This window comes from Poecilia formosa, unplaced genomic scaffold, assembly GCF_000485575.1.
Source record: "Poecilia formosa unplaced genomic scaffold, Poecilia_formosa-5.1.2 Scaffold62, whole genome shotgun sequence".
Lineage (NCBI taxonomy): Eukaryota > Metazoa > Chordata > Actinopteri > Cyprinodontiformes > Poeciliidae > Poecilia > Poecilia formosa.
In genome coordinates this window covers 734,056-750,128 of record NW_006800001.1, presented here as the reverse complement: position 1 = coordinate 750,128, position 16,073 = coordinate 734,056, and the positions used below count along the sequence as shown (strand labels likewise).

The 16,073-nt window shown below is 39.4% G+C and overlaps 1 protein-coding gene across 5 annotated transcripts in view; it reads right to left on the bottom strand.

The window, feature by feature from the left end:
• dlgap4b (discs, large (Drosophila) homolog-associated protein 4b) overlaps window positions 1-16,073 on the bottom strand; it is a 117,957-nt gene that overhangs the window by 18,288 nt on the left and 83,596 nt on the right. For 3 of the 5 annotated variants that reach the window (XM_016672505.1, XM_016672503.1, XM_016672504.1), the window contains 6 exons: window positions 8,144-9,415; window positions 7,455-7,669; window positions 5,428-5,529; window positions 4,574-4,721; window positions 3,073-3,322; window positions 2,638-2,790 (listed from right to left, as the gene is read on the bottom strand). In XM_016672505.1, coding sequence (XP_016527991.1) covers window positions 2,638-2,790; window positions 3,073-3,322; window positions 4,574-4,721; window positions 5,428-5,529; window positions 7,455-7,669; window positions 8,144-9,343 — 2,068 coding nt within the window. In that variant the 5' untranslated portion in view covers window positions 9,344-9,415. The remainder of the gene's footprint in view (window positions 1-2,637; window positions 2,791-3,072; window positions 3,323-4,573; window positions 4,722-5,427; window positions 5,530-7,454; window positions 7,670-8,143; window positions 9,416-16,073) is intronic. The other 2 variants (XM_016672506.1, XM_016672507.1) reach the window with 2 other exon arrangements.

Genomic DNA, 16,073 nt, shown 5'->3' with positions numbered 1-16,073 from the left:
TACAATTTTGTGCTTGACCAGCACTGAACAATGACCAACCAATTTAAAACTAAAAACTTAGGAACTTCTATCCAATCAGTGAATGCACCATACTTGAACTCTTAACAGGTTGAAATAACAATCTTCGATGTTGAAGTTGGTACAGAGAGAAGAAAACTCAAAGCTTGGTATTTTCAATCAGGAGAAGCTTCTAGAAAGGTGGTTGTATTATTAACAAAGGCCTTCAGGTCCCGAATCCAGGCTGTGTCCTAAGCTAAGCAGACACATAGGTGCTCTTTTTTTTATTTTTTATAAGCTGCCAACCTTTCATGCCTGATTTTGAAATGCTGGTAGGTGTTTAGAGATCTCAGAAAAGAAATAAGGGCCTTGTTCTGAAGGCCTTGCACACATAGACTGCTGTTAGCCATGAAAAATGCTATATTTAAGCTAATAAATAATATTATATGCTAATTCTGACTGCATGCACTGCTGCCTTGCAGCAAGTGTTTGAAAAATACGAGTTTTAGGTCACTTGGCCCCATAAACATAGATACATGCATAACCTATTCAGAGAGTTTATCAATAAACTGATAAACTGTCTCACCTGAAAAATGATTTCCATTAGTGATCCAACACACAAACCACCATGCGGGTCAAAAGTAGGACAGGCTTGAAATAATGTCTTTGGAAATGTTCCTACCTCGAAAATATAAAAAAAAATAAATCAACATTGATGCTGACATTAGACTCATAATGTCATAATGTAACCCAGCCAGACAGTGATGGGATGACTTAAAATATGCAGCAACCCTGCGTGTAGGGTTGCTGCAAGCAGCCCTAAATACGTTTATAATAAAATTCTACATTCAAGTTTCATTGTCGAATGGTAAGTCTGGTCCAAATCAGAAAAATAATCTGACATTAAAGTTATCGGCAACTGGCAACGAATGAAATTAGTAGAAAGCGCTAAAAACGCAGGACTAAATGGGTTACTTACCCTCGCCTATGACGGAGATAAACGTCGTGTGTAATTATTAAAACAGAAAAACACAAAAGAGTAGCTGTTTGCAGCTCAGTCATTCATTTAACTCCAGCTAAGCAGCCGCAAGGACGGATGTTTGGCTCTAGTTTGAGGAGTTTCTCCCAGCTCCACGGGAGGAGACTGTGTGGTGCTTTCAGGGACGCCTCTGACATTAGAACTTCACCTTAAAACTTCCACACCATAAAACTTTCTGTTTATAATTTATCCAACCAAGCACTTATGTGAAGTTAGTTTTTGTTTTTTCCTTTCTGAGTCATAATTCTGAATAATATTTTGTGAACAACTCATTTGAGACTCTAAACTGCACCGTTTGTAACACGACTTGAATGTGAGAAGCCATTTGCTAAAGATTACTCTATAAAGATGCAACTTAAAAATATGTTAAAAGAACAGCTACAATAACCCTAGAAGTAATTGTAAATAAATAAATAAATAAATAAATAAATACTCTTTACTAGGATGTCCTCTGCTATGCCACATCAAAACTGAACATTTCCACACGAAAAATTCCCATGAAAGCAGCGCATGGCTTCCTTTGAAAATAACAGTAAAGAGCGCCACATGGTGGATACTGGTGATATGAAAACTGAAGTCAATGCCAAACTACTGACAACGTAATTCTGTATCGAGGGAGCAGTCAGGGGACAGGAAAAGCCGCTTTCCATAATATGTCGTGTCTCATTCGTTATCATTCTGCCTCTGTGATTTTAACATTAAAGTGAACACTTGTGTTTTTGTTGTTGTTGGCGTTGTCCTTAACTCAGCGAACTAAAGTCACAGACAACTAGAAATCTGATTTGATGTTTTAGACTGCTGTCCAGCAGTTGGGTGTCACTTTCCAAACAATCTTTTTAGCCAAGGCTTCTCAAACTGCGGTACATGTATCATGGGTACGTGGGCTGCCTTTAATTGCACTCTTTGTGTCAGCCATCAAAAAGGTAAATAAGCTTACCAACAGGAAAAATGTTGATTTGTTCAAGCTCATCAATCTCCGTGTCAATCAGGCGCTACTTAAACTAGAAGTTAAGTTGTTTCAAGAGTTCTCACTATAAAGTCAAGCAGGTGCTGGTGACTTTTCATTTATCTTTAAATTCGGAACATGAATCTGGGAAAGAAGACAAGTTAACAAGCAGGGATCGTCTTAGGTGTTCAAACACCAAAAGAGCATCTTTGCAAACATGTTCTGCATATGTGAGAGGTGAAATAATACACATACCATTAGAAATTGAAATAAACTCTTTATTACACTCAGCACCATAGTGGATTGTGATGTTATGGTTTCTGAGAAACCTGCAACTTTCCTGCTTGAAATTTCAATTTCAGGAGATTTTCTGCCTGTTTTTCCAACTAGGGATTTATACAGACAAACCCATGAGCATGAGTTTTTTGATTTCTGAAGGAAATCAAAGGCAGAGTCATCCTTCATCAAACTATAAGAGATCCTGTTTTAAAATGTCTGTCAACACAACATGTATTTATGTATACAGTGAGATGAAACCAACACTTTGAGATAACGTTTAAATTATTATTATTATTATTATTTTGTTTATAACATGAAAATTCACGAGAGTTAAACTGATTGGATCTTTTCAGGGGAAGAGGTTTTGAGTTGTTACCTGTGTGTGTGGGTAGGATGCGTGGTCTGTCTGTCCCGAAACGCTGAAGAAAAATTGCAAGTTGTTTCTCCTTTGGGGCTTTGTCCAAGCCAGTGGCTATCAGGTAAGAGGCAAACTGTTCTTTCCATGTCTTCCATTGTGTAGAAAGGTCGTCTAGTGTGGGCAAAAGAGGCTGCATTTAAGCTAAATATGCTACTTTGGGAAAAAGCTGGAAGATCAGGGTCTTGCTAAGGACCAAGAATTAAAAGGATGCAAAGTGAAATACAAAGGACAGCAGGAACTTGGACCAAGTCATTTTTTATCAAAGGAAAGGGGTGACAAAAAAAGAAAAAACAGTGCAAGAAAAAAAGCTATTTTAAAAGATTTGATGAGATCAAAACCTTGTTTTTCAGTGTTTTGTAGTTTTGTTTTTGTTTTTTTGTTAAAATGACTTACCAGTGCTGGTGCTGTATGTGCGAACAGAGGAGTCGGTTGGAGGTGGAGAGCAGCCTGAGTCTATGGAAGCGGTGTCGTCGTCTTGGGAACAGCCAGCCTGGATAGCTCTCAGGTAGCTGTGGCTGCGGGATCGGAAGCATGTCGGCATGGGCATGTCCAGAGGCTCCGAGATGTCCTGACAATGGGAATCTCTGAAGGCGGACTCTGAGCTTCTGTCTTCGTAATGATGACTTTTTTCCAGGTCTCGCAGCTGGACGAAGACATTACAAAGGCATGGGACTATTTAACCCCACAAATATGTTTTTTTTTTCTGATTTAGTTTCCCAACAAGAAACTCTAGATGCAATTAAAAAAAAAAAAGAACATTTTAAAGTAAAAGAAATGACTGTCTATTTTTAATCTGCAATGTGGAAAAACTGTCAGTGTTTGGCGAGGATAGTTTGAAATTTCAGCAAGCCATCTTTACAGACGTCTCTTTGCTGACATAAATGAGACAAAGTAATGGCATTCTAATGACTCACTGACTGCAAATGGAAGAATATGTGGAGTAAATACGAGCGAGTCGGCACCAGAGAGGCAAAAACGAAGCCGAGAATGTAGCGGTTGTGCCCAGCCCTATCGAATGCAAACCAGAAAAAAGGTTTTCAGCAGTCATTTATTTTATTATTGTTATGTAATCCTTGTTTAAAAAGAGTGAATGTTAGACAACCCTGACAGGAAGCGCTTGCTTTTTGGCCTGCTGGCTGCTTATGCACACTAACTAAATGCGATACGTCTCTTCACAGGAAACTGCTGTAAGAACTCGGAGGCAAAAATTCGGTCATTAGAAAAAGACTCCACGGCCGATCTTCATCTCGGTGACCTTCTCATCGCCAAGCTAATGGTCCCTCTGTTAGTGGACAAATTAGACCTCTAACTATCACTGTCACCTCATTTGTCTTTTGGGGTAATAACATTAATACAAGACAGCTGGAAATGTTCTCTGGAATCTCATTATATCAGTCTTTACAATGGAAACAGTGAAAATACACAAAGCGGGGTTTTGTGCGATAAGATGGTCACAAACTACTGCATGACTATGAAGAGTAAAGACAAAGCACGCTGATGTATGCAATTGTATCCAGCCCCTTTTACTGTGACACCCCTACATAAAATCAGGTAAATAATTAGTAAACTGTATTCACCTGTGTGCTATTTAATTCTGGAATACATACAGCTCTACTTTGAACACCTCATTTGACAGACAAAAAAGTAGTTTTTAAAAAAAAAAAAAAAAAGAAAATTGCAGATTACCCAAACATTTCAAAAAACACATCAAGGTTTGTGGTTGTCCAGGGTCAAAATGTGAAAATGTTAAATAACTGAGTTATTTTGCCAGAGTGACAGTGTGTATAAGAGACATGACATAATGAAGTAAAAAGAAAAAAAAGTTATTTTTATATCCCTAAACAATTTCTTTTTTTTCCTGGTTTTTGTAAATAATAAATGAAGCATTCCCAACCTGTCCTATGCCACTACGTCTACTCAAAGTGCTGCAGGCCTGGCTGAAGCTGTCTTCTTCCCATGGTGCCAAAGCTCCTGGTCCTCCAATACAGTCCAGATTATCCAGGCTGCGATTATTTGAGAGTTCTCTGAGAGATGGAAGACAGCTGGGAAAAGAAGAGTGAAATCAGATTAAAAAACAAAAACAAAAAACACAGAACAAATTGTTAGGAATCTGAATACGAGGAAGTAAAAGAGATATGGACAAAAAGCTTATGTTTTCAGATCATGACCTGAAAGGCAGCAGGAGAACATTGATGATTGATCACCCAACCAGGAATTGAAAAAGAGATAAAAAGTCGAGATGTATTTTACTCAAGGCGCTTCTTTCATTTCCTCCTTGATTGTCTCACAAACCTTAAAATAGTCTCTATTTCAATATCAATCGTCTTGAGTCACCCAGTACATAATTTGAGCATGCAAGTGCAGTCAGAGAAAGAATGTACAAAATGCAGCAAGATGAAAGTAATCAAAAATGTTTAATAATGTCTATAGACTTATTTTTTTGTCTAATTTGAGATAATGGAATAGCTGTGAAGCTTCATGGTACTTCATGTCTTTAAGAAGACAAACGATGCTTACCGCTTTTATTTTAAAACACAAATGACGCTACTTTTAATCCAAAAGCAGATGGTGGCAACAAGCTAACAATAAGCTAGCAGTTGTTTGAAGCAGGAGATGACTTTTGCAGTTGGAGTTTTAACTCTAAAAACTTTCCCGAGGGGGGCAGCGCAAAGTCACTGATCACAAATAATCAATCGCAAGTGTTTTGCACTGCAACCCTGAGGAAAGGCTTACAGGCCTACCACTGACCTGCTCATTGACCTGCCCAGCTGGTGCAGAGAGGACACACTGTGGAGTGGAGACCACAGGGCATCCAGCTCCCCCTGCAACAATGTGAAATCCAAGGTTCTGCTGCTAGCACCAATCGGGTAGGTGCAGAACGAAAGAGAGGAGGATTGGATGATCAGAGATGGATTGTTGCATCAGGATCAGTCATTCAAGGGATGTATTTTATGAGTTTACGATAGAGAGTGTTGTGTTTGAAGAGCCAACACCTTAGTTTCTTCAAGTGTTACAGCTCGGTTTGTGTGTTGTGTGAAATTTATGCATTTTTACACGTTTATGGCAGCAAATCGTTGATAAAAACAAGTTACCTTTGGATGTTAAGAGGGTGCCATATACAGCTCATTAATAAAACAACGCAACGCTGAAAAGATGTTTACCAATTTTCAAAATGCACTGTATTGCCACAAGTATTTGCTCACATGGTCTGTGTGACATCCCATTCTTAAATCACAAGGTTTAACCTTTAATGGCTTCAACTCTGGGAAGGATTTCCATCTGTGTTAATAGGAATACAAGAGGAATACAAATCCTCCAAAAGTGTACTTGTGAGGTCAGACATTGCTGTTGGACAAGAAGGCCAACATCAGTGGGTGACATCAAAATATGCCAGCCCATACTCTTATATTTTGAAGAAAATTTAATGGTGGCATGCAGTCATGGTACAACAGTGGTACAATTCTCTCCTGAAGTGTTCCAAACCCCCGAGAGCAAATTCCATGTCAATATTAATCAAAGCTGGAGTCAAATTGGAAAGGTTTGTAAAAATCACAAATTACCACAAAAAACCCCCCCTCAGTTTCCAGTTTTATTGTATAGTAGCATCCCCCTCCCTCATCTTTTACTGTATATTCTCAGTAAAAGACGTATGAGGGCCAAAAAAGTGGGGGAAAAAAAAAAACACTTAATGTTTCTCTTGCATATGACAGAAGCAGCTCCAGACCCTCTTTTCAGCAAGTCACTGTTCAGAAACAAACATCTGTAACAAGTCACAGTCGTGTGTGCACGTCTGTCAATAAGACAAACAGCCCACAACAGGCTAGCAATCAACAAAGGTAACCAAGCTGAGAAGAATTTCTCAACGAGACTTTAAAAAAGAAATGCCAGTTTCAAAATGGAAAGTGCTAACACACTTGTAGTTTCTCATTGTTGTGGCATGTATCTTAGCATCAAAATCAAAACTGTTAATTCATGTTTTATGGATCTTCAGCCTAATGGATATTCTAAAAATACACAAAGAGCACCACTTTCTGTTCTTAATCAAAATTAAACTGATATATTTTTTTATAATTACTGTTATATTATCTTGCAGGTTACTTTTGAATAAGCAACAACACGTCTTTCCATTATTTCTGCAGAATTTTAAAAGCCAATTATTGTAAATGAGAAAATCATAAAGTAGACCTCAACCCTCCATAAATTCCCCATATTTGTCCAAGCTGAGAACAATTAGGGTGAATTCCAAGTCAAAGAGATTGATGTAGCTAATTGACTAGATGATAATTGTAAGGCTGGTGGTTTGGGTAGTTTATGAAGAAGAAGAATTGTTGTGGTACTAACTACCATGTGAACAGAAGGCTACCTAAGTATTTCATGTGCAAGTAATCTCTCTTTGGACTTTGTGTAAACGTATCCAAGACCAGAGAGGACGTAAAGATTTTCTTTCTGTGCAAGTGAAAACTGGCTGGACTATTTATTTTACTTTTGATTCCTGAGAGGCTCGCCGCTCAATTTTTTAAAGCAATGCACTTTTAGGACTCCCTATGTGTGTTTTTTTTTTTTTTTTAGAGAGAGAGAGAGAGAGAGAGAGAGAGAGAGAGAGAGAGAGAGAGAGAGAAAATACTTTCCCTGTGTTGTCGGGTTTAAACGGTCAATCATAAAATTTTTATTTAAGAAACTCTAAATAAAATATACAATCTAGCCCAGAATAAACAAAATGATTTGCCCATTTCATGCTATCTGATAACTGACAACATGTTTGTTTGTTTTCTTACTTGCGTGGGGGGAGCTGGTCACTTAGAGACTGCTGGGTGGCCCTGAGGTAGCTCTGACGGCGAGCAGCACTTTTGGGCGAGGGTTTAGGGCTTCCCTCGGAGTCGTCACTGTCTTCCATGTCTCCCATGGCCTTCACATAGCTACCGCTGCGCATCCGCCGACATGGAATCTCATTGAAACCTGGACTGCGACCTAATGAGCTGCTCCAATCCCCCTACAGGGATCATTACAGGGAATAAAACAAGTCCCGAGTTAGTTTTTGGAACTATGTGATTCACATATTCACTTTTTGAGACATTACACATACTTAGTAGAGCCTTAAAAATTTGATAAATATTAGCATAAAGTGCTTAAGTATTTACACCCATCAAACCTTTTCTCAATTTTTTTTCTTATTACAACAATTGTGGTGTATTTTTATGGGATTTTCTTGTGTTAGAACAACGTTAGCATAATTGTGCAGAGATATGGAAGGAATACAGAGTAATTCTTTAAAAGAAAATTCACAATGAAACGTATGAGAGGTATGGACCATTCAGTATCCCTTAGTCTGTGTATCAATGATCATTAGTCTATCACATAAAATCCCAATAAAATACATGAAATTTTGTAGTTGAAAAGTCACAAAATGTGAAAAAAAAAAACAAGTCAAGAGTTTAAATATCTTTATGTGAAATTGCATACTCACCCTGCGTCCAACCTGCAGATAGTTACAAGTTAACTCCTGTTGGCAGGACTTGGACTTGAGCATTGACCTGTCCAGAGTAGTTGAGCCCTTCTGAAGTACCTGTCTCGGTTGGCCCATTGTCAATGTGGACCAAGACCCTCCTTTCACATACTCTGTATCATTCATCAGCATGCCTACTGGTCCACTTATTCCACCACCTCCTATATCCCCTGGACCAGGAAGTGCTGGATACTTCATGTCATTGCTGCTTTTAGAGGAACTGATTGTGTTGTAGCCACTGTGGATGTATTTACTCTGACCACTATGGCTTTCATGGCCACTCGGACGCCCCAGGGTCATCATGGTCATAGTATTATGGTAGCTGCTCAAATCACTACTGTCCAAATCATCTGAGCTCCAGTAACCCGACATGTTGGATCTTGGCCGTCTCTTAGCGGTTGCCTCGGACTTTGTAATACGATCCTTACTTTTGGATCTGCGAGTATGCTTCCCTCCGTCCTCGGTGCCAGAAGAAGTGCCTCCACCACTGCCAGTAGATCTCCCATTCACGTTCCCCTTCATGTTGTGGCTCTCTAGCGACTGGGACTTTGCAAACAGTTTTTGCACCGAGTGCAGCATGTAACGAATGCGGCCGGGACTGTCTGTCCGTTGCTTGGCAGCAACAGCAGCGGACGTTCGATGAAACTGCAAAGTGCTGAATCCGTCGCGACCTCCTGGTAGCTGCTTCTCAAAATCCAACAGACTGGGCGGAGTTTGATTCTTGGTCATATGGTGTGATATTGTTGCAGAGCCACTTGTAATCATAGGCGTTCTCCCACTCAACCCTGACATGGCCATACCTGATGCCATGCCCATCGACAGAGATGTCCCCATGGTGCCTGTGCCTATCCCTCCGATACTGTCCCCAGGAGGAGAAAAATCGGACTGGTCGTAGGAGTTGTAGTGGATACTGGGGAAAGTGCTGCTATTGGAAAGCTGATTGTTGAGGGGCAGCATGCAGTCTGCTGGAAGGGAGCCTGGATTGGCAGAAGGGTAAAGGTGGGGATCCATGGTGCCATAGTGGTCCATTGTGGGGCTGAGCAGATAAGGGCTGCGTGGCAATGTGCTCGTCTTCTGATGGTAGAGTGCCTCTGGATGATTAAGAGAGGGATCACAAGAATCAGACAGATGTCTGTTACGGTTGGTCCCCAACCCCTTCATGACGGCAAGGAGGCCCCGACCCTCTAGAAGACCTCCAAGCCAAGTGAGGAGAAGAGATGTTCAAGGTGTTTCCTACAACAGACAAACAAGGAAGAAGAGTCGGTTACACACGCACAAAAACATCACCATACACGCACGTAAAATCACACGCACAGACACACACACAACCGTGTCTACTTACCACCTAAACCAGACTATGCAACACAAACACAGGCAAATGATCAAGTTTTTACAGCCTCCCACAGCAAACCCTTGCACTAATATGCTGTAAATATATGAAAAAAACATGTGGAACAAGGACAGGCTGTAACCAGTGGGTCACTGAATATATTACTGCTAAGAGAACAATTGCTGACAGACACTCCTCCGTATTTATGCAGACCGTAGCAGCAGCCAGAGAACAAATGCCTTCTTTTCTCCAGCTAATCACATTCAGAAACACAAGAAATATGAGTGGAACGCTTATTGTTTCACAACACTTCCATTCCTACAAACATGTTAGATGACAACAGTGTCAGCGACGTGGGCTCAAATATCACACAAACATAAAAACAAGAAGTTTTATAAAATTATTTGATAGCTTAAAATTATTCCTACTCAGTTTGTGCCACGTATGTTTCCCCCGTTATTTCGTTTTCTTCTACATATCTGATAGGCATCCCTGGCATAGTGACCAATCTCCTGTCATATCTTTGTATAGTGAGCCAAGGATGATGAGCAGACCGAATGGTGAAACCAGCAAAGAGGATTTGACCAGTGGGTGGTAGATAGCAGGCATTGGCAGGTAACTCTCCCATACTTCCTGGTCAAGCTGTGCCAGTGTCCTGCCTGGTGTGGCAGCAAGGACAGGACTTCCTGTCATGCACCATGACACACGGTGGTCAAAGGTCATCAGCTTAAAGCAGAGGATATTTGATCAACTCTATAAGCAATTAACAATATGCAATGAATAGTAGGAAATATATTCACTTTTCTCAATACTGTATAGTTAAACTGATGTTTTAAAATCAACAATCTGGGTTTTGAATATCTATCTAACCGTTTTACTATTTGTGAAAACACACAAGGCAGAGCATTTTCAATGCGACTTTGACACTGAAATTATTAATCCTTGTATCCATAAGTACATATGCCAATAAATTATTGTACTTTATAAGACAAACAAGTTCAGTGTAGGTTCAGATTAAATCCCGTTTATTTCCCAATATAATATAAGTCACATGTAGATGTGATTGCGTACAGTCTCGTTCAGTCTTATTTATGATGAAAACACCTAATGCTATCCACACCAACATGATTTATTTATGTGAGATTATGATGAGCTACAAAAGAAGAAGTTACTGTTTTTGAGAGAATGGGCTTCATCAGTGAGGTGAACCATCACTCCAAAGCATTTAGCTCCATGTTGTGACCAGGAGACTTTTACTAGAAACTCACAGCTTAAACTCACCACTATTTCAAAAATCTTCTTTTTTTCTTTTAGAAAATCCTTTACATTTATCTTATTGATCACATGTGTAGCAAACTTATTTAAATTTATTTATTTCAATCTTGTTTCAGTCAATACAAACTATATCTTAGTGTGACTGAATTTAATATAAATGTTTTCTGAAAGCACAAAATAGTCTGTAATTCCAACTGGAATTTGAGCCGTTATGTTCTTAATTGCAATGACTTTTAAAGCATTGTGAGACTAATGCACCACTTAGGTTTTGTATTGCATGTGCAGCCAAGTGGAGCGTTGGTACCCCGTGTGTCGAGTTTGTTGCTGAAAATAGGGAGACGTAGAGCACATGCTTTGCTGGTGACTGCACAGCACCTTATCCCAACCCAGATTCTCAGATTATTTTCTGCATTTTGAATTGGTTGGAGGGAAGCAGAAGGAGCGAAACGAAAACAAATTACAGGGCATTTAAAATTACACTTGGGTCACAAACCAATTTTAGGTGCCTACAGTTCAGAGAAACTAACAAAACATTTTGTGAATCGCCAGGCATGTCAAAAAAAAAAAAGTGCACTCAGCCATCTTTTACACCCTTCTTCCAAGTTTAAGTAGTGTGTTTGCAGGAATAAAATCTCCTCATGAAATTCAGTCTTTCATGTCTCCATTATTAGCATGCCTCAGGCACAGACTCATTTAGCGTCATTAACGCCGCCTTTCTGAATGCCCTCTCTGCTGATAGGGTCAAATCCTCTAAATCCTTTTACACAACATTAACTAACTGCCTCACATCCCATCATGACATGCCACTCAGCTAAGCTTGGCATGGCCTCCTCGACGTGTCAACAACCCCGACTTTAAATGACAGCGATAGCTTTGGTGAGGGGAGGCTCGTCAAACTAGAGGAGCCGACTGCCACTTGGAAGATGTTTTGATCTTTCCATCTTTTCTCGTTGGCGGTAGATTGCGTTCGAAAATAGAGAGAGCAGGGTGAGATAGTTGTGTAAAAGGTATTGAGAGATCATTTTAACAGCATTCAATATTAAACACAAGTTATTGTGTATGTTAATTTCCTAAATATTCTCTATGTGTTAACTCAAACACCAGCATTGTAGGAAGGCAGTTTTAGAGCCAATTAGGCGGGAGTGCCAATTTAAAGGTTCTTAAAGTTACAGTAATTGGATTTTCTCAAGCACAAGACCATGGTCCTTAATCCACTCACTTTTTTTTTGTTATCGAACACAACCAGGGGGGAAACAAAGCTGGGAGTATATCTTCAATTAAGTGAGAATGATAATGCTAGTGTTTTCTGAAAGGACCAGTAGAAGATACAGAGTGGTTAACCAAAGCAATTAAGCACAACTTGGAAAAAAAAAACACATAACCTGCAGTTCTTTAATACAGTTTGTGATTTATCCCTGATATGCATTCTGATAACATCTTACTCAGGGCAGCTCATATAGTGTCAAGCTTATACAGTGCCTTGCAAAAAATATTCAGTATCACGTCACAACCACAAGGGTTTTACTGTAACTGATAAGAACAATACAAAGCAGTCTAGACTTGGAAGTGAAATGATAAATGGTTTTCAATACCCGTCTTCACAAATGAAACCAAAATGTCTAACTTGCTTTTACATTCAGCCGCCTCTACTGATACGGCAAAGATAAATCCAGCACAATCCATCATCCAAAAACAGTCAAGAGTAGGGCACAATAAAAATAATAAAAACTTACCAAGCTATAGCTGTCCACCTAAAGTGGGAGACGCTGATCCTCGAGGGCCGGACTAGAAAACATCTGATGTAAAAGGAAAGCTAGCATAACTAACCTTGAAAATGCAACCCGTATCATTAAACATGATGGAGGCAGTAGCTGTTCACAGAAACTCCCCGTCTAATCAGACTGAGCTTCAGCTATTTTGCAAAGAAGAATGATGATTTTATATATATATATATATATATATATATATATATATATATATATATATATATATATATATAGCCTCTAAATATGCAAAATAGAGTGGAACAAAAAAACCCCCAACTTATCAGACCTAGTTAGTGCAAAAACACAAAACAAAAAAAAAAAAAACAAAAGCACAGAAAAAGACAGCTAATCAGTTTGCCATGTTTTCTTATGCTCCTTGGCTCATACTAGGAAAATTAAAAATGCCAGGAAATAGAACTCTCTCCTATTCCCAGGATATGTAAAATCGTATGCACACATCGCCCATTCAATATTTCACAAATAAAACAATGTCAAAACTTTGAAATAAATCTCTTTGAGTTTGTTACATCACGCTTTGTGAAGCATTTGGTGATTGTATCTCCTTACCTTGTGCACTGAGGAGCAGCCACCTGCCCCTCAGTGAGAAAAGGAGATTTTGGCACGAAGTCAGATTCATGCCCTTACCTCAATCTCTGTCAGAGATGCAAGAAGTTCACACAAGTCACCAGAAGAGGGCGACACACTCTAGACAAGCTAAATTGTCCCTTTACTCGACTTTTTTTTTCTTTCTGGCAATTAACTTGTCAAAGTGCAAGCTACAAAAAACATTTATGACAAAGTGAGAGCAAAGCAGATAATGAAATGTTCTGTAGGGATGCCAGAAATGTTTTTGATGATAATTAAGGGCAAATATTCCCTGGCCAATATGTGAGTTTATATCAGAATACTTCTATGTTTTCTTTTCAGATAATTGGAGCGCCGATGAATTTCTCTTCTCATCCTTTATTCAGAAAATAGAAATCTACTTTCTGAAATCAAAACTTTGATGTGCTTATGTATACTTACAGTCAGGCAAGCATCTGCACACTTTAAGTATAGGCATATTAAAACATCAGCTGCTCTCAAAGGTGTTCAAATCCTTGTTTAAATGTCATATTTGTGAAGTAGAAAAAAAAACATGACCATGACGATTATAATTTTCAATAATTACCACTTTCCACTGTGGGTAATATGTTATTTTGTAGATGTGCTGCATTGTTTTTGCCCAAAGACAGATTATCGAACAGTAACCTCTCTGCAGACTACAACTTGAGCTGAAAGGAAAATCCCCCAAAGGTGTATCTACACTTTATTTTAAGTTAATAAGAAGTAACGATAATTGTCGGCAGGTGTGAACTCAAGAAGACTGAATTTTTGTTTTTATTTTTTTATCCAATAATGGTAGCAAAGCTATTTAGGAATATATATTTTTCTGTCTAACATGTTTTTTTTTTTTTCAGCTCAACGTGGTACAGTATGTAGAAAAGCTTTTTAGATCAGTGTTTTGTGCAGTTTTCAGAGTCTGATAGCACAGAGTAGTGTAGTGTCAGTAATTTGTTGAAGGATGTAAAAGGGTGTATTTTGAAGGGTGTATCTTTCAAAGATATATTGAAAAATATGTATTTAATTTCAAAACTACTGTTACAATTGATGCCATATTATGTCCCATTCTTTAGTGAATAACGTCAAGCAGTAAGTAAATTAATTACCAAGGGAAAGAGGGGAAGGTTAGGTGGGGGGTTAACTATAGAAAAATCAGAAGTCGTCTTTGGTGTCATGGAAAGCAAACAGAAAACCCGATGTAAAGATAGAAAGTTTCTACGATGCTTTGGCAAACGCCGCATCAGAAATCTAAATATAGCAGCAAATTCAAGCGCCGACTTATTCAGAAAACTACAGAGCCACTGCAACATTGAACATTAGCACACAATACAGTTGCGTAGTTAAATGTTCAAAATCCTCAATAACACTGTTGGCATCTCACATTTATTAACTCTTCATCATTACAGGGGGCCTTCCTTGCAGTTAACTTCCAATCAGATGTGATACAGGATATTTTGCCATGTTACATTTTTCACAGCACAGCTTAAACTGGAATTCAGCTTGATTTTCTGTTCCAAGACAAAATGAGAGTCATTATTTCCAAACGGATCCATCCCGGGGTATATTACGACCCATTCTTAGATTTTGTACCAGACGCTTCCGTGTTGCCACTACTTAAGCGTACAGATTTTCAAACCAGCTGCCAGCTTCTATATTGGCACACCAGTGGGTGGCCACAATTAGATAAGAGACTGTGCAAAAGGACGTCGTCCTCTCATTTGAGCAATGGTATACATCGAGGCAATTTGTCGGAGAGAGGCAGCACGGCTCAGCACAGTCCCGAGTCCATCTGGTCCATAGGCTTACAGCTCTGCCCTAGAAGACAGGGGGCGGCTCCGCATGTGCCTGTTGTGCTGTGTTGAAAGGCCATGTGTGATGCACGGCAGATGAATGCTTGCACACTATGGGAAAAGGAGGATAGGGAACGAAGAATCAGTAGGGGAGGGGAAAAAAAAAAAGCTTGTAAGGTGTGGTGTTTGACGGCAGCGGAAATGAAACAGATCTGAGAGGAGAGAAGAGGTGTGAAAATGAGTAAATGTGTTGTAAACTGTGCACCGAGGTGAAGCTGCAGAAACATAATGGAGGAGAGCAAAGACAGAAAGAGGAGGAAAAGAGGACAGCAGGGAAGAGTTGACATAAACAGTGATGAGTGGAATTTTTATTTTATTTTTTTGGATATTTTTACTAACAAGAGTGGGTTTAATGAAGCTTTCATTCAGTTTGATCCTACATTTTCAACTCAGAAGAAGTTTGAGTGTCTAAATGAAGGGAGTTAGGCATCCTGGGTGAAATAAAACCACCCACTGAATGGCACTAAGAGCCGAGTGTCTTCAGGTGACAGTGGCCTATAAGTGGAAACCTAAATGCATGTGTGCCACATCACCATAAGGAACTGCATATGTGCGTGGGTGTGTGTGTGTGTGTGCGTGCAACGCAGCCTAACCTTGTCCTAATTACACTCTCTCTATTCCATCAGTGCCGTGCTCTGGCCTATTTTCACAGCTATAAATTTATCACTCTCCCCTCTGTTGTGATAGATGACCCACTCATTTTAGCCCATCTCTGAAGACTGTGAGCCAGATAGGAAGTCGGTGGAAGACAGTGGCACCACTTCACTGCTCACAAAGGAAGGCGATGATGGAACTTTCCATGCCCTCCAAACTATTCCTGGATTTCAAATCTGCACATTAAAGAAACATGGTGCATGCTCGTCACTGTTTTTGTGCTCCGTTCGATGATCAAATTCTGACTTGTGTGAAAGAGAAAACAAGGTAACTTTTGCTGTGCAGATGAAAGCGTCAGTTGGATATTAATTAAACGATGCAGGCATTTTACAGGCAGTAAAGTAATTGCTTTCCAGCTGTGGTCCTTACATTGAAAAAAACCGATAAGATAGATGTAGCCTGAGATATTAAAG